Here is a 25451-nt window from a genome sequence, read left to right as displayed (position 1 = left end):
CTCCTAAACATGGTGGGCACGAAACGGTGATATGACAAGCTACCTTCTATTTTCATGATGAGCCGAGGCACTTGACTATTATTCTGACGAACGTTAAAAGACTGTTGGCCTCATTTAAACCGTGGAACCTCCGCTATGTCCCGTGCATTCGCTCGAAAATTGATATAATTGTACTTGGTAACGCCAACTTATATCTGCGGTAAGGACTCTCACATAAATGTTTGTTTCTATCTATCTATACTCGTCTATATAAAATTCGTGATAGGATAGGTATATCGTCTTGGGTACTGTATTCCTACTCCTCATCTTTGCGAAGATATTTCTTGGATGAATTCCAGACACCTCTTGCACCTTTCGCGATTGCGTGTCGTCCATCATAGAGAGGAAATATAACAACTGCGAAAAAGGCACCAAATTGCCATATTATGGCCACAGTTGTCCAACCCGAGAAGAATGATTTGGTGAAGATATAATTCCGGTAAAGCGGCATCGGCCAGAGAATGAACGTGACCAGGACAATTAGAACAAATATGATCCAGGAGATACGCAACCATCGGTATAGTTCTTTCAATGTTCTGTCATCGAATGGATGGCGAACGTCATCCAGACTAAGCTTTGCCGAAGAGGAGGTTGCAGAAACTAAAGTCTTTTCATAAGTTCCATGACCGTGCTCAGGGTCATTTGGCTCGACAGCTTCTAGACGGGCATCCCCGGCTATGCGGCGAATAGAATCATCAACAGCTTTCTCTTCCACGATGCCATCCCTCTTTGTATAGTTAGCGGCTGATGAGGGAGTTGCGTGTAGTTGCGCGTCCTCGACAATTTCAATTCGAAGGAACTCCTGCCAATCGAATTTGTACGGTTTATAGAGGGATATGATGACCGAGTATAGAGCGGGGGAGAAAAACGACCCAATGGCTCCGTAAAGCGCAGGAACACCTTGCTGGGTGGTGGTCATATTAACGGCACCATATATCGATTTCGCCGTAGCCAACCAAATAGCAAGGCCAGTGAAGAAGCCGAGGACAGGTGACAGTATTGCTGCGAGCCTTGTCTGGCCCGACCAGAATAATGTGAGACCTAAAGGAATAATGCCAGGACACGAGATGATGGGCCTCAAGTAGCCGATCCAGGTCATGTTAGCGCCACCATAGTTCATGGCTATCGAGATGCCGGTGATGAAAATCGCATGGAGGACGACTGTAATATGACTCACGCCGACGAGTCTCTTATCTGATGTCTTCGGGTTGATGTAGGTCTTGTAGACATCAAATGACAGAATGCTACTCACGGCAATCATTGAGGACGACACTGTACTTGTTAGAGCCATAAATAACAAAACAAAGAAAGCCACTAGTCCTTTATCACCAATGAGGGCTTTAACGAGGTAAGGCATAACCATGCCGGAGTTGACCTCCGCCTCAGTGATAGGACCTGGGTACGTGGGAAAGATGGGCGTATTATGCAGGGCTCTGGCAGCTAGACCGATAACAGTCCCCAAACCCCATGGAATACCGAAGACGGCTATCGCGGCGATGTTGTATCCTGGAACTGTAGCCTTGACTTCAGTGGCGAAGGACTTCTGCCAGAATGCAGTATCCTGTTGATGACGGTCAGTTATCGGCCGCAACTAAATCCAATGAATTTCCAGGGGGGCATGGAGCACCTACCATGACAACAAGAGCCAGATTTCCAAATTTCAGGATCAGGCCCCATATGATTGCATTCTTAGATTTCATCGTGAGTAGAGAACCTTCGTAGTTCCCTGGAATATAGTTTTGGCTAGCAGTAGCGACCACTTTGTCATATAGACCGCCCAGTCCTCCAATTGCAGGATGAGTTAGGACAGAAAGCGTGAAGTATATGATTAGGATCAAAGCAACGGCGGTATGAAGGAAGTCGGTGAGAAAAGTTGCCTTGAGGCCCCCTACTGCCGTGTAAAGAACCACTAAGGAAGACAGACACCATAGTTTTAGTTACGTTCCTTCTTCGGAAAATTGGAAGAATTTCTAGCAAGACTTACCTCCGAGAGGAATAAGGATAGTTGCTGCTACAAAGTTCATGCCCGACACCCCGTAGATAAGTTGGGAGCCCGTCAGAATCATTGAAGCACATCCGAAAACGTTGTTTGTGAGATTTAGTATGATGAATATAATATGCCCAATTTTGCCGTATCGCATACGTATAATTTCGAGTGATGTGCGGGCATATGGGACCTTTATTTTAGCCATGACTCCCAGTGCCGCCATCAAGGCGATTTGGAAGCAGAGGCCTGATCCCCACCACTTGTGAATAATTAGCACTTTGTCATGAAGTGAGGCGAAATACCAAACGAATGGATGGGATACTGACTAAAGGGACTGCTAATCCGTATCTATAGCACATCGCTGCAGCTAAAACGGTCTCATTGATCCACATCCATGACGAGAACACCGCTGATGCTGTTAACCCTGTCCCAACCCATCGATTCGCAACCATAAACATCTCCGAGGTACCAGAATCCTCGGATAGATAAGCTTTTTGGATCTTGATAGCAACCAAAATGACAGCACAGAATAGTACACCTAGACCTATAAGCAAGCCATAGGCTGTCCCTTGAGGGATCAATTGTAGACCCTCTGCACCTAATTGTGCAGACATGGTAGTTTCTGCTCGGTCTGGAAAGTTAAGTAAAGAGAGAAATACTTCCGATATATCAGCCTCAGTCTCAATAAAAGTGTGGTGAATTGGTCATCGATAGCGTTGCATCGAGTATGGGAAAGTCAGCGAATTTATGTTTATGACATATGAACTTTTTTCCCCTCAGAGACAGAGTTGTTTTTTAATCTCGAAACTAACTTGTCAATCACTGTCGGAACGTTTCCGACAGAGAAGCTGTACCGAGCCACTTAAACCGTCACGTCGTAGCTGTCAGTGATGGCGTTATACAGAATGGCGTGCTGGGCTAGAACCCATGGCCATCTACAGTCTAGATAAGACAGCATCACTAACAAATAGCCGTGAACACGTTCTGATTTTATTTCCAGTCCGTCTGAGGAACTAAAACCTCTTGCCAAGATAATGGAAATAATAATCGAGACACGGTACCCTGAAGTTAACTGAATGGTTGATAGTGGGGTAGAATGGCGTGCAATAAGCCTAGTATGACGATGGTGAGCGGCCAACAAGAAAGCTCTCTGAAAGGAACATAAAGTTGCGCACGTTCAGTAGTGGTCATCCTGGCAGGGGTCCGAATATGTTAAATATACCACGGGACAGGCATAAATAGTTAATTGGTCTTTTCTAACAAGGAAATCGAAACTCGACTGGTGCTTACTTATCAACGTTGACATCCCGATTCTTTCCCAGATTGCCACCATCTGCTATTCACCTAGCCTTCAAAAGGTCGACCCCAGCGTTGTAAACAGCATGGCCGATAGCAGTCGTAGTGCGCCAGCGACGGATGCGGGCAGCCCTGGTGAAAAGAAAGAATTCATTCTGAATGCCTTTGAGATGAACACTCCTGGGCACTTGGCCCCGGGATTATGGCGCCATCCGAGAAACAAAACCGATCAGTACAAGAAACTCTCTTTTTGGACCGACTTAGCACGATTACTCGACAATGCCGGTTTTCATGCCATGTTCATCGCGGATACTTTGGGTCCATATGATGTTTATAAGGGTCCTGCAAATGTCGTGCCCGCCTTAGCAGCAGGAGCACAATTCCCCGTTAACGACCCATTGTATCTGGTGCCTGCAATGGCAGCGGCAACAAAAAATCTGATTTTCGGGGTCACTGCAAGCCTGACTTACGAGAAGCCATACGCCTTGGCTCGAAGGCTTTCCACGGTGGACCATCTCAGTGAGGGACGCGTCGCCTGGAATATTGTCACATCCTATCTCGACAGTGCTGCGCGAAATCACGGACTGAATGAGCAAATTCCGCATGACGAGCGATATGCGATTGCGCATGAGTATATGGAGGTGCTCTACAAACTCTGGGAGGGGAGCTTCCGCGACGATGCCGTCTTAGCAGATCGAGAACGTGGAACGTACATCGCCAGTGATGCCGTGCTACAGATTCATCATCAAGGGAAGTATTTCCAGGTTCCAGGGCCACATTTCTGTGAGCCCTCTCCACAGCGCACTCCCTTCTTGTTCCAGGCCGGTGTTTCAGAGGCTGGTAATGGGTTTGGAGGAAAACATGGAGAAGCAATCTTTATCGGTGGCCAAACTCCGGAGGTTGCTCGGGTGACCGTGGATAATATTCGCAATGTCGCAAAGAAGGAAGGGCGGGATCCGAATCACATTAAAGTGATTCTTGGAATCAATGTGATTGTGGCCGCTACCGATGAAGAAGCCAAAGCCAAGCGGGAAGAATACCTAGGATATGCCAATCAGGAGGGTGCCCTGGCGCTTTTTGGCGGATGGACAGGAGTTGACCTATCGGGCTACGCCGATGATGAGGACTTCAGGTTGAGTGATTCTCCACGCGTTCAGTCCATTGTGCGGCGATGGTCTGCTACAGTCCCCGGTACTGATAACCTCCCATGGACTAAGAAACGAATTGCCGAATATATCAGCGTTGGTGGGCTCCAAGCAAAGGTCATTGGTAGTCCGTCGACTGTTGCAGATGAGCTTGAGCGTTGGGTAGAGGTTTCGGGAGTCGATGGGTTCAACCTAGCCCATATCACCAATCCAGGCACCTTTGAAGACATTATTGAATACCTACTGCCAGAGCTGCGGAAGCGGGGACGTTTCCGGAGCAAAGTAGCCAAGGAGGGTGCGACAGCAAGAGAAGTCTTTATTGGATCTAGGAGACTACCGGAAGACCATCCTGGAAGCCAATATAAATGGCGTGCTGGCGAGAAGATACCTAGCTACCTGCGCAAGGAGGACATACAGAAATAAGGATGCCATGCAAATCTCAAGTTTTCAGGTGACCACCTCAATTACAAACAATAGTATGGCAAGTTATCTGTAGAGGCCCGAACAGCTCCTAGAACAATACGCATGTAGGCGATTGTAACATAACCTAATGCAATACGCAGAGGCTCCTTCAAAGAGCTGGAGATATCATCTGCAGGAGCGCGGTGCATGTATTATTAATTACCTAGCCTATACACCTAGTATCGCTATTGTTCACTGGTATTGAAGACAAAACTATCAATAGTACCAGAATTATAGTCGCTGTATCTACTTCCATGACAAAGATTTATGCTTGGGAAGTCTCAAAGGGAGTATTTCGGTGGCTCTCTTGCTAAGTTAGTCCTCCATTCAATAACAGAAATTTTGGCCACACAAATTTATAAACTGAAGGTAAGTAGCTATTGATAGAATGTATACAGTTGATAATCTTGATACCAATCGGACAGTTTCTTAGCGGAGGCACTAGTTAATTGGTGCGGCAGCTTCGGTGGATCCGGAGAAGAAATCTGAGAGAGACAGCAACATCAAAGACTTCGCATACTTTGCTTTGTGAGCTTCACCACAGATAGTATCCGCCATTATGTCCACGACTTCGGACGGTCCTTTCTACAGATCCCTTCCAATTTTGGTTGGTTACTTGCTCGTATGTGCAAGCCTCACAGGATACATTGTTCATTCGCTCTACAGCCGACTGCGATACCTGAGGCAGCATGGGCAAAAGCGAGCAGAGCATCGCTACATACCATTATTTGCGACCCTTGCAATTCTCAGCCTCGGTGCCACATGGTACCATATGTTCTCCTTCTTCGCATATTCCTATCGGGACTGGGCATGTCGGACGGGATTTGTGGAAAGCACACCACTGACGGCGCGGGATCTTGAGCTCTGGCTAAAGGACACAAAGCTCTTCCGGGAAGCTTGGGGAGCAGTCGTGGAGTCGCCATGGCGGTTCTGGTGGAGCGAGCAGATCTTCTTATGGACAACTGGATGGAGTCTTTTCTTGGGCATTTCCGGTAAACTCCAATCTGATATGCATACTTTTATATTGTAAATGATAACGCTAGTTTCTGTCTGCTTATCGCAAACTTTCCACTTCTAGGCCGCCGCAACCAGATCCCCCATATCTGGGCATACATGCTACTTGGGCAAATCGTCGCCATTTCATTCGCCCAGAACCTGTTTTACCTCGCGGTGCTGCTCTATCGCCCGGTTCCAGTCGATAAGAGGCCTTCCCCACACATATGGGCCTATTCTGTCGTTATCGAACTCTTGCCTCTTGCAATTTCGCTGTTCATAACCGCCCTCGTCCCGTCTACCCTATCCACGCCATACTTCTTGTTCGTCCTGCTTGTACCGCACGTCGTGCTCTTTATCCCGGCAATTGTGAACCCTGAGAAGGCGCCGAAGTCGCTACGCAGTCTCCATTATAGCGTCGAGGCAGCGACAAGATGGTACATTTCCGTCTTTTGGGTCCTCTCTGCGGTATCATCTTTGCTTCTTTCCTTGTCGACATTTTCTGCTCTGGCGGACAATTCCCCACCCCCATTGCGACGTGCACGAGATAGCTGCGCGTTGGAGAGGTCCGGCGAAAGCTCAGGAAACCCATGGGAGAGATCCCTGGCGACTATTTTTGAGCACCCAGCTGTCAGTAGCGTAAGTTGGGATGCTATCTTTTGCACCATTGGGTTTGCTTTGTGGGCGCTCGTACACTCGTTCTATGTGCGTGATATGGTATGGGGGCCATTGGAGACTTCAAATCGTGATAATGAGCGAAAGCAGCGGTAAACTGCACTGCTGCAGTAGTCTGTTAGAACTTATATAAATCAGAATCTATTTAGTCTATGGGACGATTTTATGTGTAAGACACCTTATTTATTTCTCTTCTTAGCTTAATAAACCTTATGTCAAATTTTTAGCAGCGAAAAAGCAAACAGTTTATGCCAAAGCAGAATGCATAAACCTTTTTTTTTTTTTTTTTTTTTTTTTTTTTTTAAATTGCTTGCTGCTGGTTAGTCTGTCCACCGAGAACACTCTTGATTTGCACCGATCCGGCCAGAGAATAGAATGCTCGCTACTGGAGCAGACAAGTGATTGTAACTAGTTGATCCATCGTCAGGCCGAGTAAGACTGGCGTGCGGGAGAAAGGAGAGTATAATGATACGCTGTCTGATATCAGCCAATAGAGACTTAGAGACTTCTACTGGAAATATGACTCGAAGGATTGTTCGCCATTGTCTTTAAGGCGCATATCATAATTTGAAAATTCTCTCTTCCGTCAGCTAATCGCCTGATACCGTTTTCTGATAGCGTGACTCCTAGGGATCCTTTTATGTGTATTAATAGTGTAAAAACATAAATGTATTATATTCATGCGACAACTCTCGTGCAAGGTTAGAAAATGCTACTATGTACATAGAATTGTGAGGTGTAAATAAGACGCAACTTAAAAGACCGCATAAACGACGGGGACAGCTACTCTATTTATAGTATCTAATCAGATCATCTATGCAAGAACTACCTTACAGACTTCCCCAATAGCTAAAATCAATATAAGACCATTTACATTTAGCATATAGGACGCATCTATACTCTTTATTTATAGGGGACTATTAATCCTTCTCGATCATGACGCGTTCTAAGTTCCTGGTAAGCGCAGCTGGTTATCAGTTTCCGCGATTGGTAAATTACTTCTTCCCAATACGGAAGTCTAGGCTTTAGTTATGTGGGAAATTATTACATCATTAGTTAGTGGCCCCAGGGCCCTAATGATCACTTCATTTGTTGTGTCGAATATATATTAAATGGCACGGAAGCATAGTCTGATCGAAACCAGCTTGAATTGCCTTGCTTGAAACTTTGTACCCTTTGCAATATCTAATTGCTATATTACATGTAATCTTGAACTCTATCTTAGTTATACAGCCGGTGAATGAAATGCGACAGCGCTGCTCTGAAAGAGATAAACAGGTCAGTTTCGATGGAAAAGCCTGTTATAAGGGTGACTTCTCTTGTTACCAGTGGCCCAGACATCGCGTATCGCTTCATAATATATAAACATGGAAACTGAATCAGGACGGGCCAACTGTTATTCTAGACCTCGTCGTGTACCTCCCCGTATGGCAAAAGCAAGCTGAATCGCATGGATCCATGTAGACAACCAAATACAAACCTTAACCACCTCTGAAGTACTTGCTTGTGCAGGAGATTAACCACTCTCGTACCAATCTTCCTGAATAATGAGACAAAATAGCCCATAGACAATGTCGCGGTACATGCTCCAAAATATAAATACCCCAGTCCTAGGGTAATCTCTGACCAGTTTCTGGAAGTATAGCCCCTGAATAGAAGCGGAAATGAACAGTCTGCCGCAATGGTTGTATGGCATCTCCATCGACCTACCACATTGTTGCTCGTAGATCGGCGATGGCATTTGATAGGATATTGTTAATCGTTAGACGCTGTAGTACGGGCCAAGGGGCCTGCGCATCACCGACGCAGTCCCATGCCTGACAATCCTCACTGCTTGATACGGAGTTCCTGGTATGCCGTTGGTGAGGATGTTAAGCAGACTGTCCACGTTGCTATTCTGCGAGTGATAGCGCACTTCTCATCGATTATAGAGAAGCCAAGTTCAAGGTAGCATATCCCGCCCTACTCGAAGGAAAGAAATATACTGGCCTTGAGAGGACTTCAAGTTTTGGAAGATCACCCTGAGTCTCAAAGACGTAGAACACAGTCCGTAGGGCGAGATAATCGATTGGATGGAGACGGTTCGCAGTCATTGATCACCAACGTTGAATCAAGAGGGTGAAAGAACGCTTCAGTAGGACCGTTAACTTTTTTTCGTGTGTATGAATCGAACCATGCAGTGAACGAGAATGTTCAGATTCCATGGAAGGATGATAACAAAGAATCCGGTGTCCAGTCATCATCAGGGGAGAACCGAAGTTCGCTTCCTTTGGTGCGGCATAGCATATTTAACAAGCATTTTTCGACCCCGCGACGCGCTTCAACACTCATGCACCGGAGCACATCAGTCATGTTCAAGACATATTTCATCTTCTGTGGGCCATCAGGGAGACCCGTAAAGTCGCGGAATAGAGCCGTGTGAAGTTTTTCCACAGACCCCTGCCACAATGGGCGCGAGCAGTCCAGGTAAGTATCGAGAAGTAATAGGTCGTCGAGAACCGGCGAGTTCATAGGGGCCTGGGGCGAGGAAGGAGAAACGGCGTATTCATGGGTCGACATAGACCCTTGCAACAACACACTAATGAAAAATAAACATGCCAGTCGGCGAAATTCCGCAGGGGTACACTCGGGTCGATGCATGGCCGTGTATGTGTGATGTTTAGAGTCGGCCCACAGGAGTAATGCAGCATCTCGTACAGCTGTATAGAAAGACAGCCCACTCAAGTAAAGCCGTGACGAACCGCCCATCAAGGTGCGCATATCCTGTATAAAGGAAATGAGCCATAGGCAGCGTACACGATGCAGATTCTCCATATCTCCCATTATAGGATGTAAATCGGGTGTAAATGGCTGTTCGCATATCTCCCAAATGCGGTTGGAGGAGTCAAACCAGGAGGGCTTCGACATGAGGGAAACTCTAGGACGCGACTTCATCAGCACTCATGTCGCCTGCTGAACAATCTATCGCACAGGGACATTACTCACAAGAATGTGACTAGTTCGAGACGCCAATTACTCTGGAGGGCTTCAATTCCACCACGGGCCTCGATCATGCGCTGGAGTCCATCACGATGAATTCGCCACTCTGACTCGGTTCCCCAATACCTCTTCCAAGAATATCAGCCTATCTGGATCGCATATGATGGTTAATGGGCACCAACCTCGAAAGTTAATAGACGGAGAACGGCAGCAAAGACCTCATCGCTTAGGGCACGGGCCGGATCGTTCAGCCATGTCGATACAATCCGGACAGCCTCGGCTTTGAATAGCAATGCGTCAGTCGAGGCTCTGAGACCATGCATCTGGTCTAGGTGAGCCGCCGCATGTGCCATGATGGCGTTGAACGAGGCTTCATTCGAGAGATCCAGTGGAAACCAGACGTCGCGCATCGGATTGAATGAAGGCATCGGGAGCTCCTCAAACATCATAGTAGCGTGGGTAGTGAGCCCTAGATGGTAAGTTAGCAAAGCCTCATCCCAGTCCCCAATTCTCTGTTTGCGACGTGCATACAGTGGTGAAGAAGCTTGTGGTGTTTGGCGCCCAGCTTTACGGGGAATGTATCGAACGGATCCAGCCGGGTATAGGCAAGAGCATAATTTAATCCGGTGAGAGCTTGAGCTGGGATACCAGGCAAAGGCGGCTTATGATCTGGTGACCCAACTGGCTCATGAGTCACCGACCGGTTTGACGGGGCGTACTGAGCTTCGGTGGAAGGTTGTCTCTCTTGAGAGACAACTGACAGCGCGGTGGGGGAGCCGTTATTCGATGATGGTAAGGGCGATGGACCGCTCGTGGTGCTCGATGCTGTCTCTGCGCCTGATTCCTTGCCTGGTAGTAGGTGACGAAGGGGCTGTGGTTTAGCCCTCTCTTCTTCCCTTTTCTGTTGGTGCCTCTTCTTCCAGTATTCTCGCATAGCATGGCTACGGAGACCCTGTTGACCCTCGTGGAGGACGAAGGTGAACTGACGAGCCTCGGAAGTATTGTCAGCCATCCGGTCGACAGGGATCTTGACTCCCGATGGTGATATCGCAGTCTTTAGTGCCATGCGGCCGCAGAGCTATCTGTGATGATGTTACCTCGGTCTTGGCCCGCTCACTCAAGACTCCTCTCTTTAAGCCCCGAACATTCGAAAAATTCGCCTTAGATATCCTGGCGGGAAGACATTATTACAATCCGGAGATACCGCGGCGAAGGTGACACATTCTGCTGGTGTCTTCCGCCTGCCGAAAGGGATCTCCCGGACCACGAGGGCGCTATTCTATATTAGGTTAAGCGTTATCCCAATCAGGTAGGCATTGTAGTTGTTGTTCTTTTTATATCTCTTATCGATAAATAATGTATATATATTGATCAAATATAGATAAATAGAAATATAAGTAGACTGACAGTACAGTCAACTATATACATGTAGCATAACTCGGTCCATTATCATCATTAAAATACGTAATAATGTATACCAACTCGTCAACACAGAACGAAAATCATTGATATATCCCTCGCCACTGGTCAGTAAATACGATTAACTCACCAGAAACCCTACCCTAGACAATCGCGCTGCTCTCGACGCTGAAGACTGGCTTCTGACTCACTCGATACACGAGGCGATCCGTCCAAAAATGAGCAAACACGGCATGCAGAGTGGGTAGTGCTCCGAACACGGTTCCTGCCACTGGAAAGCAGATCCTTTCGAGAAGATATTGCGGTTGATACCATGTTCGCCGCGAGCAACCAGTTCCGGTCAGGTTGGCCGCACGCATATCCTGCATCCGCATGTCGAGGCACATCGCATGCCAGCGTCCGTACATGGAAAGGTTGACGTTCATGCCGATAAAAGAGAGAGTCCGCAGCAGACCGGTAAACCAAAATGCCCATGCAATGGCAGGGTGCACCTGGGTGGTTGGAACGCAGAGTTCATAGAGGACGGAGAAAACCAGCAAGACGGTGAGGTGGCAGGGCAAAAAGTGTGCCTCCCACAGCAGATGGACGATGGTGATATCGCGCAGCCGTGGAAACAGACGCCGGCGACCAAGACGAAGATTGATCGCCATCTGCCGTGCTGCGAATCCTGTATCGAGTGCTCCCCACATGTGTCGCAGACCTTGTCGATAGCGAGCAAAGAGCGTCTCTACTTGGCGCCGCCAGCCGCGGCCCTTGTCGCTCGACACATTGCACTGACTCGCCGGCACGGGAACCACGCGCGTAACGATGTCTCCCTGCGTGCCAAAATAACACTTGAGCAACATGTGCAGGTCTTCGCCGATCGCCGTTGGGTCGCTATCCCACCCGCCAACTCTTTCCACCAGCGCGAGCGGCAGAGAATAAACAGACGTCGGAAGCGCCAGCCACGTGCCCGGATACATGGTCGACAGGCCTGCGAACCCCCAGAGAAGATCGGCGCATCGCACCAGCACGGGCGTATCGTGCGAATTGCGGTCGAAGATGATCGGACAGCAATAAAACGAACGGTCAGCCTCGCCAAGATGGTGAGAGTTCAGTCGCTGGATCTCGGCAAAATAATATTGGGACAAGTGACTATCAGCTGCGGACGCCAAATGTGTTAGAGACGGACTCGATCTGCGCATCTGAATGGCATCTATGTATGCACTTACCGTCCATCACGGTGACAAGCACATTACAGGGTTCTGCGCGCAATGCTGTACGGTGCGCTTCGAGGATATGTCGCGCCGCAAAGGCCACATTCGAACTTTTGCCTGCAATTTCCCCCACCAAGCCGGATGGATGGAACGTCGCCCCGATATGAAGAAAGGACTTCTCGAATTCAGAGAGCAGTCGTGCTGCCTTGGCGGCCGCGCTACTTTCCTTTTGCTCCATCGCCAAATATACCTGGAAATTATCAGTCTCGTTTGGAACGGCATAGTGGCGCAGAATGTCAGCTAACATCATATTGCCATTTTGCTGTCGGATGGCTCGCCAGGACAGTCAAAGTTGTTCGTAACGTATCAAGATCCTCACAGTAGTTGGGGAGAATGATCGCATGTATCAGGTCTCGGCTGTGGTTGCTGTCATTGATCTCGTCGGTAGGTTCCCTGGCAGGCAGATCGGATTGCTTCTGAAGACCGGACGTGACCGACCTTCTTCCCTCAGACTTCGTACCGTCTTCGGAGAGTGCCATCATTGACGCGTCTGGTTGGTGCTTGAGCACGGTTCCACGGGTTTTCTTGGTCATCGAGAATAGGGAGAAAGCAAGGCGTAGTGTGAAAACAAACATATTGACGTGGATGAAGATGGTGTATATCACAAACACCTCCTGGGCCATATTCAACGGCTTTTCCGTTTCACCTTTTGACCCATCGCCGGGTCGGGGAATTCTGCCTTTCCATGACGGCGATTTCAGGGTGTCCGAAAAGGCAGAGAGCAGCAGGCATGCCAACGCCAGCAAGCTAAAGCCCGGGAGGCATCGAGTCAACCATAGCAACATTTTAGCAACCGGAGTCTGCTGTCGAAAGTTGCCTTCCACTCAGTTTCTTCTGGGTGTACTGTACTTGGTCCCGCCTTTAAGTAATAAGAATGGTACATCGTATAGACGGGAAATTAAAATCTTCCCCTCTGCCAAAGGGTAAGAACCGTGCAGGGGCTAATCCAGTAACTTAGTTGAGCCATGGAGATATCCCCACTCGTAGTGTAGGTCGACCTGTCCCGTACACACCCGTCCATGTTTTTATGGACCTAACCGAATCATGACAATGCAGGCTCGCATATACTGGGTCAACAAAGCCATAGCGCTTTCAAGCTTCAGGGGGAGACAGCCTGGGCTAGGACACGGAACCATCCTCATGATCGTCGAGGCGGTTCCTCGTGAGAGTACGATACCTCCCACCTGACCCGTCATGCCTCAAGGGCGAATAAGACGCTGTATACATAGAGTGCGTGACAAGTTGTGGCGCTGATATAATTCCCGGTTCGCTATCTATCTGTCCACGACGCTATTGCCAGAGAAACCTCTCATGGAGCTCATACCATAGTGGAATATTGCAGGCTGATGCTTTGCGTCAAAGGAGAGAGATGTATGGGTTATTTCGGCTAGTGTGGATATCGTCGACACCTTCTCCTTACAGGGAATGGAAGCCGTACCGTACGGCCTTCTGTAATCTTGTTGTTAATGACAGGCGAGTGCCAGCAAAAGGTAACTTGGAGAAGTTTGGTAGGAGACATGGGCTGGGGCCGATAGTGGTTTGTGACTGGAGGATAATACCGCATATAGATGTCAATTTTCTCCAATAAGTAGGTGGTGGCTTACAGTGGCCTATTCGCGCAATGATAGAAGTCGAAAAAGAATGAAAGCTCCCCGTCGGTGGATTCCAAGCGTGGTCGGAAGGCGACGTATGATTTGGCAATCAGGCTCTATACCAACAGAACTAGTTCCCTAGCGGTTAGCGAGCAAAAGCTTAGCTACAAGCCAAGCTTTGAAACACTCGCCAAGTATTTATAGCACCAGAACTGCTCGTATTGACCAATAACTGCTCGAGGGAATGTCAACCTGTCTGTCCTATTTGGGCTGTACGACCAAGACTAAGAAAGAATACTATCTACCAGATTCGGAGTCCTTACGGCTTAGGGCTGCTGCAGTACATGCACGCTCACCCAACCGTCTGAATACACCTGTACCACGATGGATTTTTTTTGAGCTTTTTCGGTGTTGGGATACTACAATCCTCTTGGTCTCCTCTCAACCAATTTATAGTACAGTATGTGTCACCAGTGCCATTTTTTGTCGCTTTGAATCAAGCAGTTGAATATATGGGGTGCCGGGAACGTCTGGGAAAGGACGTATTGTTGTTTACTCCATTAAATTCTGTTGCGGCTGAGACCATGTCAGATTGCCTGGCTAAGCTATTCTTCTATAATGACTCGCTAGTATTTCTAACTTCTATCGATACTTATTCGCCGACATTCTGCGTATATAGATATTAGGTAACTATATAGTAAAATACCTAGGACCCCATAGAAACCTTCACTTATACTAGATAGAAAGACCATGAGAGGCAGATAAACAAGAACCATATTTTAGATAACCCATATCTCTGTGACAAACGGTATAGATGTAGCTTACTCTTCTACCAAGTATAATCGCCAATTACAGGTTTTGACGAGCCAGCTTCTATATTATAGCAGCGGAGTTGGCCTCGCAGATAACTCGCTTGGAGCTCGGCCATAGTACATACATAGCCTACAACTCGATACCGCCCGTTTAGGGAAACGTTTGGCTGGCACGAGCGAGACATTAACTCCCGACCAAGGCTGATAATCGGATTAACACCGCAATGTCCTTGGACAGGGTTCGGGATATGGATTGAAAAAGAAGTACACGCATTCCTCTACGAGAACGGTGAAAATCCGTTTTGCGCTTTATCTAATACTGTATCGTATGAGACAGGCCTGGAACGAGATAGCTTTGAAGATGAGCATGAGCGGCCCAATGTTCTTCCTTTCGACTTAGCGAAGATGGGTATTAGCAAGCCCATACCTGAACATGTGTTCGAAAGATAAAACAACTGAGCGAAAACCTACCGTATAAGCTACGTTACTCCTGGGACTATTTCGAAAGAGTTTCATTGCAATGGTTACATATAACAAGACATCTTAGTTTTTTTCAATTGAGAGTTACAGTTGCTAACATAATCCCTACTTAATTGTAAATACCAACGCAAATGTATCAAAACCCGTAGATTCTATTCTCTAAATCTGAAATAATCAACACGCATCACCCGAGATAACGGCCAAGTTGAAAATGTATACGAATGGGATGCGAACATCCTGCGCTCAGGAAAGAGTCTTTCCAACCGCAGCGTTACTCTTCGGCGGCCACTTGACTCTTCTCTCTGCACGTACATAGAGATTGTTCGGTCTGATGAGCTGGAACATGGGATCATACTCAATAATGCCATCCCCTTCTCGAGTAAACTTGTACCGGTATACGAGCTTCGGAAGGAAGACCTTGATCTCCTGCAGTGCAAAGTTGAATCCTATGCACATACGTTGTCCCGTTGCAAATGGTATATAAGCAGCCTTGTGTCTGTTCTTGACTGCAGGAGTGTCCCATCGGTCCGGATCGAAGCGGCCGGGGTTGTCCCAGTGTTGGGGGTTGTTATGGATGTGATGTAGCGCTGGAATCAAAATCGAGTCTTTGGCCAATTTGTAGCCTCCTGGAAGAACAAGATCGACTTTTGCAGTTCGTCCTGGCTGGTAGGAGGGGTTGTGACGACGCTGTGTCTCTTTGATGTATTTGTCTAAGAAGCTTAAACGGTCGGTAACATCAGCGGTGATCTCAGTGTTCTCATCAATATCGTTGTCGATGAGTTCCTGGAGAAGGCGTTCCTGCATCCCAGGATAGGTAGTAAGACCGTAGATAAGCCATGAGAGGAGAGAGCTAGTTGTTGTAAAACCCGCACCAGTCGCAACTGTAAGGGCCCAGACTAAGCTCTCCTTGGGAAGCTTTTCGCCTTTGTTGTCCGTGGCACGTATCGCGTAGTCTCCATAGTCATAAGCTTTTTGGAAAGGATATACTCTGATTCAGAATCACTTACCGACCATGTTTGCAGCTAGCAATGCAGCCTCTTGTAAGGGAAGGTCTTCTACTCCGCCACTCGCAGCTTTTCGAATTGAATCATCCACCATTTCCTCAATGCGCCGCTTGGTAGCCCTAAGTCGTTTCGGGTCACCAAAAGGCAAAGCGGCATACCAGTCACCCTTTGAGGTGACCTTTTTATTCAGAGATAATAGCTCAGCAATCAGATGGACCATTTCATGAAGTGGCGCATCTGGGTGCGTAAAGTGGTTGAAATCTATGCCCAGCGTAAGCTTGCCGACAGCCTGCGAGCCGAGCTTCAACATGTACTGGTAGACGTTCCAAGCTTCACCCTGTTCGTCAAGCGCGTCAAAGACCTTGAAAGAATCTTCAACCGTCTTCTGCATAGTGGGCGCATAATGACGGACAGCCTTAGGCCCGAGAGCGGGTGGTATAAATTTATGGGCAACTCTCCACTCCGGCGTATCGGTATCACCGAGGAAGATTCCAGCCTCTGGCGTCTTCAGGCCGAAGAGAGGATGCGCTTCATTGATGCCCTTGGTAAAGAAGTCGCTCTCCGATAAAGCGATCGCGGAGATTGTCGGGTCATTTGTCTGATAAGTAACACGGCCCATGTTATTCGTCTTGATGACCGGTCCGTATTGTTCGAACAGACGCTGATGGTTACCCAGGTGGTCCGGGTACACTTGCAAGAAGTTTCCCACGAACGGTAGACCCTTCGGGCCCGGGGGTTCTCTAACCGCATGCCCATCGATTGTTATTGCGACTGGGCCGTCAGAGGCGATAATATCGGCGATATCCGCGAGGGTGGAATCTTTTGTCTGAAAACCAATTCCTGACCAGTCATGCGTCAGTATCATGTTGTCAGAAAGGAACCAGTCATGGGTATATTGCTGAAGAAAGAATGAAGAAAAACACAAAATTACTGACCTGTCGGTTCAACAATAGCGAAGTGAGCCGCGATTAAGTGTTGGAGTCCATCGATATTCAACGAAGGGTCTAGGTCCAGTTCCTTTGCAGATGAGATTTCCTCACCAAGGAGGTAGAATTGCTTTGTAGGGAATTGAAGACCAGGCATGATCTTAGACTTTGTTAATTGCGAAAACACAGTTCAATTGATGTGACTGACTAGGTCATGTCTGGCCACACTCTCCGGCGTAGCTATGGAGTTATATAGTGATAGCGCCTTTTAATGACCAGGGAATATGTATATGACATGCCCCACAACTCTCTCAGCTTAGATATTGCTTTGCCGCGATGTTGTACCTTGAAATAAGTGTCAAACCCAATCGGATACGACTATGATCGGGATGCCGGATGATCGACGGGGTATCCATCGGTTAAAAAGAGATGCCGAGGATTTGGTTGGCCACAGTGCGCTGCATATACATATCCCGATTGGATAATCGACATCCAATTCCTCGGCTTCCTCGGCTTCTTCGGCTTGCTGCAGGGGCTGCGACATATCACAGCCTCCTTAATTTAGTGACGCTTTGCTTGCCGAGGTGACATATAACGGTGGAAACGAAGTGAGCTATTTTTGTGGTTTAGTGAGCAGATCTAGATGCTTTCGTAGGGGCAAGAGATAAGAGCAGAAAAGGAGAACATGTGTGTGGCGGGAAATTGCGAGGTATATGCATACCTACTGACGGAAACATAAAACGATATCCTTGTCACCACCCCACGCCGTCTCTACTCGCTTCCCTGACTTGATATGTTAGTATATTTCCCCAAGGTGACAACATAAAATTGCTTGAGCTCTTATCGTTTCTCTTGCGTATACAGTACTCTGTACCAATCGATTTTTCTGTCAGCTATACGAAGGGGTACAACTACATCTCAAAATGGCATCGACACGGGAGTTTTCTCTTAAAGACATTGAAGGTCACAACACAAAAAGTGACCTTTGGGTCGCCATTCATGGCAAAGGTGAGTCTAGTGAGCAAAGGGCACTTCCGTTTCATTTCCCTAATCTCAGTCACTCCAGTCTATGACATTACGAAGTACATCCAAGACCATCCTGGAGGACAAGACCTCCTCATCGACGTCGGCGGAACGGACGCAACGGGAGCCTTCGAAGACGTCGGACACTCAGAGGATGCCAGTGAGATCCTCGAACAATACTTGATTGGCACCTTAAAGGATTCCCAGGAGGTTGTTCGCCCGAAAGCTGTCCGTGTGATTCCACAAAGCGCACCTCTCCCAACAACCAAATCCTCCATGTTGGGAAATATTGCCATTATCACCTCTCTTGGTGGTTTGGCATCACTGCTGTTTTTCTCCCGAAGCTACATCGACCTTCCCGACAAACTCGCCCGACTTCCCAAGGTGTGGCTTAAGGATCTGCCAGAGATCCAACTTCCACGCGGAGGGTTCTCGAACGGCTTCATCAGCGCTACAGCTTTATGTGCAGCTGCCGGAGGAATGATAGGAGTCCAGCTGTCGAAGGTCCTTCATATCGAGGCTGGTTTCGAAAGATACCCTCCACATGTTAAAAGTCGCAAGATCGCTAAGCTCAACCCCAATCTTGCGAGAGGTTTCCTCGAACCCAAGGAATACAAAAGTCTTCCTCTAATTAAGAAGGACAAGCTATCGCCGAATGTTTTCCGCTTTGTCTTCCAACTACCCAACCCAACGGACGTAATTGGCATTCCTATCGGCCAGCACGTTGCCATCAAAGCTACTATCAATGGGGCAGCTGTCTCTCGTTCTTACACCCCGACGTCGAACAATACCGACTTAGGCAAGCTTGAGCTAGTCATCAAGTGCTACCCAGATGGCGTTCTCACGGGCCATTATCTCGCAAATCTGGAGGTTGGCGACAAGGTCCTATTTCGAGGCCCGAAGGGTGCGATGAAGTATCATTCTGGCCTCTGCAAACAAATAGGAATGATCGCCGGAGGTACTGGAATTACACCAATGTATCAACTTATTCGGGCGATCTGTGAGGATGAGACCGACCTAACACAAGTAAGTCTGATCTATGCCAACCGGTCTGAAGAGGATATCCTCCTAAGGAAAGAGTTGGAATTCTTCGCTCGCCACTACCCGAGGAACTTCAAGATTTGGTACATGTTGGACAACCCCCCTCAGAAATGGGCCTATGGAAAAGGATTTGTTACGGCTGATGTGATGGCGGCTAAATTACCCAAACCATCTATGGATACCAAAATCATGCTGTGCGGACCTCCGGGGATGGTAAATGCTTCGAAGAAAGCATTGATAAACATGGGTTTCCAAGCCCCAGGGAGTGTGTCAAAAATGAGCGATCAAATTTTCTGCTTCTAGAGTTGCATGCAATGTGTTTTGGAACTTGTTGAGTGCTTCGGTTGTTGTCACCTTTTTTTCAACTTTGGACTTTGATAGAATTAGAATAGACTCAACTACTACTGGTTACTTCTCCATGTCCTCATTTCTTGAGCGGCCTCTGCCAAGGACTAGATTCTATCCCAAATAGAAAAAGGAGAAGAAGTTGGACATTGTCAGCACATAGCTAAGAAGTCCTCTAGCACGTTATGCGAAAGATCGTCAGAGATTACCATGCACAACTTACAATCTACATAACTATCCGCAGACTACTTGACATACTTGTCTCTCTCTCTCTCTCTCTCTCTTTTTTTTTTTGTTTTCGTGTTGCTAGTAAATTACGTTCGCTGGGGGAACCGGTTGGTCTTCGGTGAGCGATATGAAGCCTGTTTCAAAGTAACCTCGGCCAGAATTGAAGCCAATTGGAACTCAATGGCAGACCTAGAAACCGGGCCGAGTATCATTGACTGCCGAACCGATCTGATAGTGGGCCCGGTTTGCCGTGGTTCAGGTACCCGATGTTCTGTCCACGTTTTCGCTCTATGATCGGTTTACAGGCCACAACAGCCAGTTATTCATTTGCCACGGAGAGCCAGATCCGAGCATAAATATCCATAGGTTAATGGCCGAGCTTCCGGGATTTGTCATTCTCTCCATAATGCCGCCCGTCCCGGAGATTCTCGGGCAGTGTGCAAGGTAGCCGTAGGAACTATATCGAATTGCGTAGGAAGTGTATAAAAGAGTACACGGCGCCAGCTTCTCTTCTCGGTTGGTTGTGGCTCAACACGGTATTGCACTGAATCTCAGTATCGACTTATCAAGGAAAGCAACCCTGTCCTGCTCAGCATATATAGTCTAAACAGAATGGCATCCTGGCAACCACCGTCCGACTACCGCAAACGCCCCGTTGCGGTCCTTGGGGGTGGTGTTCTCGGGCGCCGGATTGGTATGTCTCAAATAATCATGGCTGGGTGTCGAAACGAAATATACTAATTTAAATTTCATATACAGGATGCATCTGGGCATCTGCAGGATATGATGTTAACATTCGTGACCCGAGTTCCCAGCAACGCGCCGACGCCATCGCCTACATTGAAGAAAATGTCCATTCTTACGCAAAGAAAACACAAAAAGCCCCCGGTGCCACTCAAGCATTCGATGCGCTACAGGATGCAGTGAAAAACGCATGGCTCGTTATCGAAGCCATTCCGGAAAAAATCAACTTCAAGATAGACACCTTTGCAGAGCTCGCAGCTGTTGCTCCGACAGACTGTATACTTGCATCCAATTCTTCCTCTTACAAATCATCGGAGATGCTGCAAAAGGTTCCTGACGAAGCCAGAGCTCGCATACTGAATATGCATTACTATATGCCCCCTCAGTGTATGATCGTGGAACTTATGACTGACGGACATACTGCCGAGGATATAATTACGTTCCTGGTTCAACGGTCGAAAGAAGCTGCAACTCTGCCTTATGTCGCTAGGAAGGAGTCCACCGGCTTCATCTTCAATCGGATATGGGCGGCCGTCAAGCGCGAGATATTGACGATCCTGGCTGAGGGGGTCTCTGTTCCAGAAGAGATCGACTCAATGTGGACAGAGATGTTTATTAAGAGCGGAGTAATCCCCTGTCGCATGATGGACAGTAAGTGGTCGATTTCATGGAAGAATGACACGATTTTCTCTCTAACATGCAATCGCCTAGATGTCGGACTTGACACTGTTGCCTTTATTGAGCAACACTACATTGATGAGCGTGGCCTTTCACCAGAAAAGACAGTCGACTTTCTGCGGAAGAACTATCTCGACAACGGAAAACTCGGTGCGAAATGCTCGAAGGGTGGCCTATATCCCCCAGAAGGAAAGGATGCGTCCACAGCAGGCCGTAGGATAATAGCCTTGGATATCGGGCTATCCGCAGAAAAACCAACGACTACATCTGGAGAGATCCTGGAGCTGAGCACAGATGGCAAAATACAACGCGTTCTTGCTAAGAACCAGTCTCTACCAGATGGAATTGACGTTGACTATGAGAGTGGACGCATGTTTTGGACATGCATGGGCGTCCCAGGAAATAACGATGGAACTGTGTACTCCGCTGGTGTGGATGGCACTGATATCAAGACTATCGTTGCCCCTGGTGGAGCTAATACACCAAAACAATTGGCTTTGGATAGAACCGCAAAGAAGATTTACTTCTGTGACCGTGAAGGGCTACGGGTTTTCCGCTGCAATTACGACGGCTCCAACCTGGAAACTTTGATCAAGAATGGAGACTGGGAGAACGACGAAGAGCGCAACGATGGACGGAAGTGGTGCGTAGGCGTCGCTGTGGCACCGAAGCTGGGAAAGTTCTACTGGACTCAGAAGGGATTTTCCAAATCCGGAAAAGGTCGTATATTCTCTGCGAATATCGAAACTCCTTCAAACCAGGCAGCATCATCGCGAAGTGACATCGAATGCATCCTTAGTGGGCTTCCGGAACCCATTGATCTCGAAGTAGACGAGGAGTCTCGCACACTCTACTGGACCGATCGTGGAGAAGTCCCTTTGGGCAATGCTTTGTATAGAACGAAGCTGGACGCCGATGGCTCGCTGATAGGTATCTCTTCATCACAGAAATACGAGGTTATCACACGGCACATGAAAGAGGCAATTGGACTGAAGCTGGACCACGAAAACCGTTGTATCTATTTGACGGATCTTGGTGGAAACATTTACAGGTACCATCTGGATGGCGGGGCTAAGGAGAAGATACATTCAGATGATTACAGGGCCTTCACCGGTATCGCTCTTTTGTAGAGGGCGGCCGACTTGTATTGTTATTATAGAGACATAGCAAACATATGGTATTTTCTCTTTCTCATCCTAGTCGGTTTCTCTAGATTATTTTGTGAGATTATCTTGTGTCATTTATTGTACGTAAAAGGCCTTCTAATCATGAGCCGTCTGAATACCAAGTAAATATCTACTCTATGTTACATCCGACTCCAGCTTTCCCATAAACTAAATATAGATGCCTCGTCCATGAGTGAATCAATAAGATCATCAGAAATCATCGTATCTATGACTTCCCCGTCGTCATTCCTTGCCTCTGCAGATGCATATTCCGCTGTGGGTGGTCGAATGACATCTTCGGGAATACTTGACGCGTATTCCGGGCATAGTTGTTTTATCGCTTTCGAGAAGACGCCCCGATATATAGAAGCTACAACGTATGTTTCCTGTAGCTCCTGCAACACCATCATACACATGTTAAGCTTGTTGAGACCCAAACGCTGCGAGAGAGGATCTGTAGATTTGCAATTCATGAGATGTGTGTGCATGGCGGGCATCAATAAGGGCGTTCTATCGGTTTCAAATACTTTTAGCAAACAGAAGAACGTAGTAAATTCTTCAAAGGAGTTAATGTTATCACTTACGTCATAGGACAAGCAAACTCCAGGAGCTTGTCTTGGGCCATAATGTCCAAAATAGAATTCGTTCTCGAAGCCGCTGATTCGACTTTTAGTCGTATCATGTGGTGCCATTCCTTCTGATGGAGATCATGGAGGCCGACGGGGGTCTTGGTTATGTATGGCCGGTAAAACGTGATCAGTAGTGCCCTGCGGAATAAGTCATTGCTAGTCACGTAATGAATGGTCCATGGGTTCTCACTGATAATGTAACTGTACGTGGTACATATAGAAGATCGCAAGTCGACTCAGTCCAGGGTCATATTGTTCTGGAACCTTGCACTGCAGGATTTCGCCTTCGAGGCCTTCCACTTGATGAAGTGTCGGTGTCGGCCCAAGGAGTTGATAATTCATCGTCAATGTTGCGCCCAACAGCTTACTGAGATGTACAAGCTTGACCCAGTATTGCGCTAATTGCGCAAAGTCGCTTGGGAGATATGTATTCGCCGCGACCTGAGATATTCTCTTGGTGTCATCCAGAACATCAGAAGCTGATGGCATGGGAGTATCGCAATCGTTTAGAACAATACGTAGTGGCCTTCCCAGAGTCAGGCTCAACCAGCGGTCTCGGAAGAGACAGTTCCAAAAGAGACGGCGCCATAGACGGCGTTGCTCATCCGATATCGCCGAGTTGTATCGACTCGCATCCGGATCACGATGGAGTCCCAGCATCTGACACAGGTTGATGGCGATCCCTGTCCAATACCAAGGTTGGGTAATTTCATCCAAGTCTGAGTGCCAGAATCCCAGCAGGAGAGATGCTTGCAATTGCACGATTTTATCTCTCTCGATCCCTATGTTGTACATGCACTACGGACAAAACCAGTGAGTTGAATTCGCACACAAGCAACTGTCGTTCTGACAGAGACGGAGTGCTCACCTTTGCCCGATAGTACATGGTGGCTTTCATTTCTTTCCGTGATTTATAGCCTTCTTGTTCCCAAATGCGTGCGGGGACGAACTGGAGACTTTGTGAGGATTCAAGCCAAATGAGTATGTTGTGTCACTTACATTGACTCCTGCAAAAAATATGCTCCACAGGAGTAAGAGGTTATATTGATCCAGGCGTCCTTCTTGTTGGTGATTTATCAGGACACTGATATCAACGACTGGCATAATAGGGTGTACATGATGCAAGTACGCATTCAAAAGACACTCGCAAGAGTCGTGTCTCGGTAATGTATAAACGCCTTTGCTTCTGAGGTAGTCCTGGTCTTCTTGCGATATAGTATATGAGGAACGCAAAGGTACCAGAAGGTGCCTAGGTAGAGCATGTTGTGGTAGGCAGATCTCGAAAACGGATGTGATCCCGGTCTGTTCACCTAGTTGCGATCGAACTCAGTCTCTTCATTCCTACAGTGATGTTGCTGCTTACCTGGATAGAAAGGAACTTGGCCCGCTCTCTGTGGCTGCTCTAATGCTGCCGTCGCAATGTCCATCCCATTGCGCTCCTCTTCCTGCACGCTGAGTCGGTCTTCTGTAGGCAGCGTGTTGCTAATGCGATCATCTCTATTTGATATTATTGGGGGCTGACTCGGAGCCAATAATGGAAGCCTCCTGATCGACTCCGGGGAGACAATCGAACGAGGCCTATTATCAAGCCCATCCGAGACTGTAGAATTGGGCTGTCTTGAAGGAATACGGCGGGCAGCAGATGAACGGTTACGTCGCGGACTAACAATAATCAGCAGACTCGATGGCATTATTCTATATCAGACATCTTACGGGTGAGGTTTTCTCGGCGGAACGGTACACTCGATACGATCCTGAGTACAGCCTACGCAAGGCAGTCCAGTCACGGTTACGCTGCACCGTACTTTGCGTTTACGACAGTTCTGGCATGCGACAGGTGCTCGGGAACGGTGTTCTGACATCTCAAACGGTCGCCTCCCCGAGGTGAGTTCACTAGGAAAGATAGTTTAGCTCTTGTTGTGGCCTTTCCGAGTCGTCAAGGGATAATATTTAGTCCAAATATGATATTACCGAGGATGTGTGTTGATGCCGAGGAGCTCCGATTGGGTGGAATACCTCGGATTTGTCGGCCAGTGAGAAGCGTGAAAAGTAATATTTAGTATGAGCAATGTCAGTTGCCATATTGCATATTATTCTACACCAGTCAGTGTTCCTATCTTTGAGCGAAGCAAATCTGTTACGGGCTTTCCTTGTATTCCTGTTCCAGCACTTTGATCAGTTTCAACGACGACGTCAGGAACACTCAAGTAATTGCAGTCGGATCTTCCGGAGTAGCGCCAATTATACGCATCTAGTGATAGAATTAAAAATTGATGTGATGAACGAAAGTTAGGTTTTGTACAGTACATAATTGCATATACTTAGCTGCTGGGTAGCCGGGACGAGGTTGGTTTTATCACAGGGATCACTGAATTTAAGTATCACAACTGAGACATCTGTCCTCGCTAGTGTAAGCCAAGCTTCGTGGCGGGAAACCAGACGACCCAAGAGGCCGGAAATTCTAGGACAATATCAATTCTGACTCCTTTGCAGGCTAATAATAACATGCAAATCCCCTCGCGCTTATGTCCA

General features: G+C 47.6%; 9 protein-coding genes across 9 annotated transcripts; 4 read left to right on the top strand and 5 right to left on the bottom strand.

Moving 5' to 3' along the window:
- Positions 1 to 295: 295 nt before the first annotated feature.
- C8Q69DRAFT_407214 (Sodium:solute symporter family-domain-containing protein) lies at positions 296 to 2640 on the bottom strand (the record flags this gene model as incomplete). The annotated part of the gene is made up of 4 exons (XM_028628148.1): positions 296 to 1600; positions 1671 to 1948; positions 2024 to 2285; positions 2353 to 2640. 4 exons carry the CDS (start codon positions 2638 to 2640, stop codon positions 296 to 298), a joined length of 2133 nt encoding a protein of 710 aa, XP_028482218.1.
- Positions 2641 to 3408: 768 nt separating this feature from the next.
- On the top strand, positions 3409 to 5005 carry C8Q69DRAFT_437013 (xenobiotic compound monooxygenase, DszA family; the record flags this gene model as incomplete). Its single annotated transcript, XM_028628571.1, has 1 exon — positions 3409 to 5005. The coding sequence occupies one exon, from the start codon at positions 3409 to 3411 to the stop codon at positions 4888 to 4890; it is 1482 nt and encodes a 493-aa protein (XP_028482217.1). The 3' UTR covers positions 4891 to 5005.
- A 434-nt stretch (positions 5006 to 5439) lies between these two features.
- C8Q69DRAFT_477626 (hypothetical protein) lies at positions 5440 to 6755 on the top strand. Its single transcript, XM_028631332.1, has 2 exons — positions 5440 to 5921; positions 6008 to 6755. Exons 1-2 carry the CDS (start codon positions 5489 to 5491, stop codon positions 6691 to 6693), a joined length of 1119 nt encoding a protein of 372 aa, XP_028482216.1. The 5' UTR covers positions 5440 to 5488; the 3' UTR covers positions 6694 to 6755.
- A 2035-nt stretch (positions 6756 to 8790) lies between these two features.
- Positions 8791 to 10588, bottom strand: C8Q69DRAFT_407131 (fungal-specific transcription factor domain-containing protein; the record flags this gene model as incomplete). The annotated part of the gene is made up of 4 exons (XM_028628144.1): positions 8791 to 9514; positions 9583 to 9704; positions 9759 to 10045; positions 10108 to 10588. 4 exons carry the CDS (start codon positions 10586 to 10588, stop codon positions 8791 to 8793), a joined length of 1614 nt encoding a protein of 537 aa, XP_028482215.1.
- A 417-nt stretch (positions 10589 to 11005) lies between these two features.
- On the bottom strand, positions 11006 to 13191 carry C8Q69DRAFT_477622 (glycosyl transferase family group 2-domain-containing protein). The gene is made up of 3 exons (XM_028631331.1): positions 12497 to 13191; positions 12207 to 12441; positions 11006 to 12136 (listed from the first exon to the last, which is right to left on the bottom strand). The coding sequence occupies exons 1-3, from the start codon at positions 13034 to 13036 to the stop codon at positions 11139 to 11141; spliced, it is 1773 nt and encodes a 590-aa protein (XP_028482214.1). The 5' UTR covers positions 13037 to 13191; the 3' UTR covers positions 11006 to 11138.
- Positions 13192 to 15378: 2187 nt separating this feature from the next.
- On the bottom strand, positions 15379 to 17339 carry C8Q69DRAFT_437003 (putative cytochrome P450 monooxygenase; the record flags this gene model as incomplete). Its single annotated transcript, XM_028628570.1, has 3 exons — positions 17075 to 17339; positions 16143 to 16979; positions 15379 to 16088 (listed from the first exon to the last, which is right to left on the bottom strand). Exons 1-3 carry the CDS (start codon positions 17220 to 17222, stop codon positions 15379 to 15381), a joined length of 1695 nt encoding a protein of 564 aa, XP_028482213.1. The 5' UTR covers positions 17223 to 17339.
- A 314-nt stretch (positions 17340 to 17653) lies between these two features.
- Positions 17654 to 19538, top strand: C8Q69DRAFT_477615 (cytochrome B5). The gene is made up of 2 exons (XM_028631330.1): positions 17654 to 18073; positions 18132 to 19538. The coding sequence occupies exons 1-2, from the start codon at positions 17989 to 17991 to the stop codon at positions 19430 to 19432; spliced, it is 1386 nt and encodes a 461-aa protein (XP_028482212.1). The 5' UTR covers positions 17654 to 17988; the 3' UTR covers positions 19433 to 19538.
- A 776-nt stretch (positions 19539 to 20314) lies between these two features.
- C8Q69DRAFT_530289 (hypothetical protein) lies at positions 20315 to 22254 on the top strand (the record flags this gene model as incomplete). Its single annotated transcript, XM_028633727.1, has 3 exons — positions 20315 to 20396; positions 20462 to 21097; positions 21158 to 22254. The coding sequence occupies 3 exons, from the start codon at positions 20315 to 20317 to the stop codon at positions 22252 to 22254; spliced, it is 1815 nt and encodes a 604-aa protein (XP_028482211.1).
- A 91-nt stretch (positions 22255 to 22345) lies between these two features.
- On the bottom strand, positions 22346 to 25251 carry C8Q69DRAFT_477610 (fungal-specific transcription factor domain-containing protein). Its single transcript, XM_028631329.1, has 8 exons — positions 24936 to 25251; positions 24633 to 24812; positions 24283 to 24581; positions 23919 to 24229; positions 23788 to 23868; positions 23110 to 23717; positions 22875 to 23057; positions 22346 to 22800 (listed from the first exon to the last, which is right to left on the bottom strand). The coding sequence occupies exons 2-8, from the start codon at positions 24779 to 24781 to the stop codon at positions 22431 to 22433; spliced, it is 2001 nt and encodes a 666-aa protein (XP_028482210.1). The 5' UTR covers positions 24782 to 24812; positions 24936 to 25251; the 3' UTR covers positions 22346 to 22430.
- Positions 25252 to 25451: the final 200 nt, after the last annotated feature.

The sequence above is a fragment of the Paecilomyces variotii genome (genome assembly GCF_004022145.1).
Source record: "Paecilomyces variotii strain CBS 101075 chromosome Unknown C8Q69scaffold_12, whole genome shotgun sequence".
Classification (NCBI taxonomy): Eukaryota; Fungi; Ascomycota; class Eurotiomycetes; order Eurotiales; family Thermoascaceae; genus Paecilomyces; species Paecilomyces variotii.
This window is presented reverse-complemented; position numbering and strand designations above follow the sequence as displayed.

Excerpts from the sequence above, each read along its gene's own strand:
- C8Q69DRAFT_477615 (XM_028631330.1), top strand. The coding sequence starts at position 17,989 with ATGGCATCGACACGGGAGTTTTCTCTTAAAGACATTGAAGGTCACAAC. Across the intron at positions 18,074-18,131 it reads GGTCGCCATTCATGGCAAAG|TCTATGACATTACGAAGTAC; the intron begins GTGAGTCTAGTG and ends CAGTCACTCCAG.
- C8Q69DRAFT_477610 (XM_028631329.1), bottom strand. The coding sequence starts at position 24,781 with ATGTCAGAACACCGTTCCCGAGCACCTGTCGCATGCCAGAACTGTCGT. Across the intron at positions 23,718-23,787 it reads CCATGTACTATCGGGCAAAG|TGCATGTACAACATAGGGAT; the intron begins GTGAGCACTCCG and ends TTTTGTCCGTAG. Across the intron at positions 23,058-23,109 it reads CACGTACAGTTACATTATCA|GGCACTACTGATCACGTTTT; the intron begins GTGAGAACCCAT and ends CTTATTCCGCAG.
- C8Q69DRAFT_477626 (XM_028631332.1), top strand. The coding sequence starts at position 5,489 with ATGTCCACGACTTCGGACGGTCCTTTCTACAGATCCCTTCCAATTTTG. Across the intron at positions 5,922-6,007 it reads TCTTTTCTTGGGCATTTCCG|GCCGCCGCAACCAGATCCCC; the intron begins GTAAACTCCAAT and ends TTCCACTTCTAG.
- C8Q69DRAFT_477622 (XM_028631331.1), bottom strand. The coding sequence starts at position 13,036 with ATGTTGCTATGGTTGACTCGATGCCTCCCGGGCTTTAGCTTGCTGGCG. Across the intron at positions 12,442-12,496 it reads CAGCAAAATGGCAATATGAT|GTATATTTGGCGATGGAGCA; the intron begins GTTAGCTGACAT and ends GATAATTTCCAG. Across the intron at positions 12,137-12,206 it reads GCTTGTCACCGTGATGGACG|CTGATAGTCACTTGTCCCAA; the intron begins GTAAGTGCATAC and ends TGGCGTCCGCAG.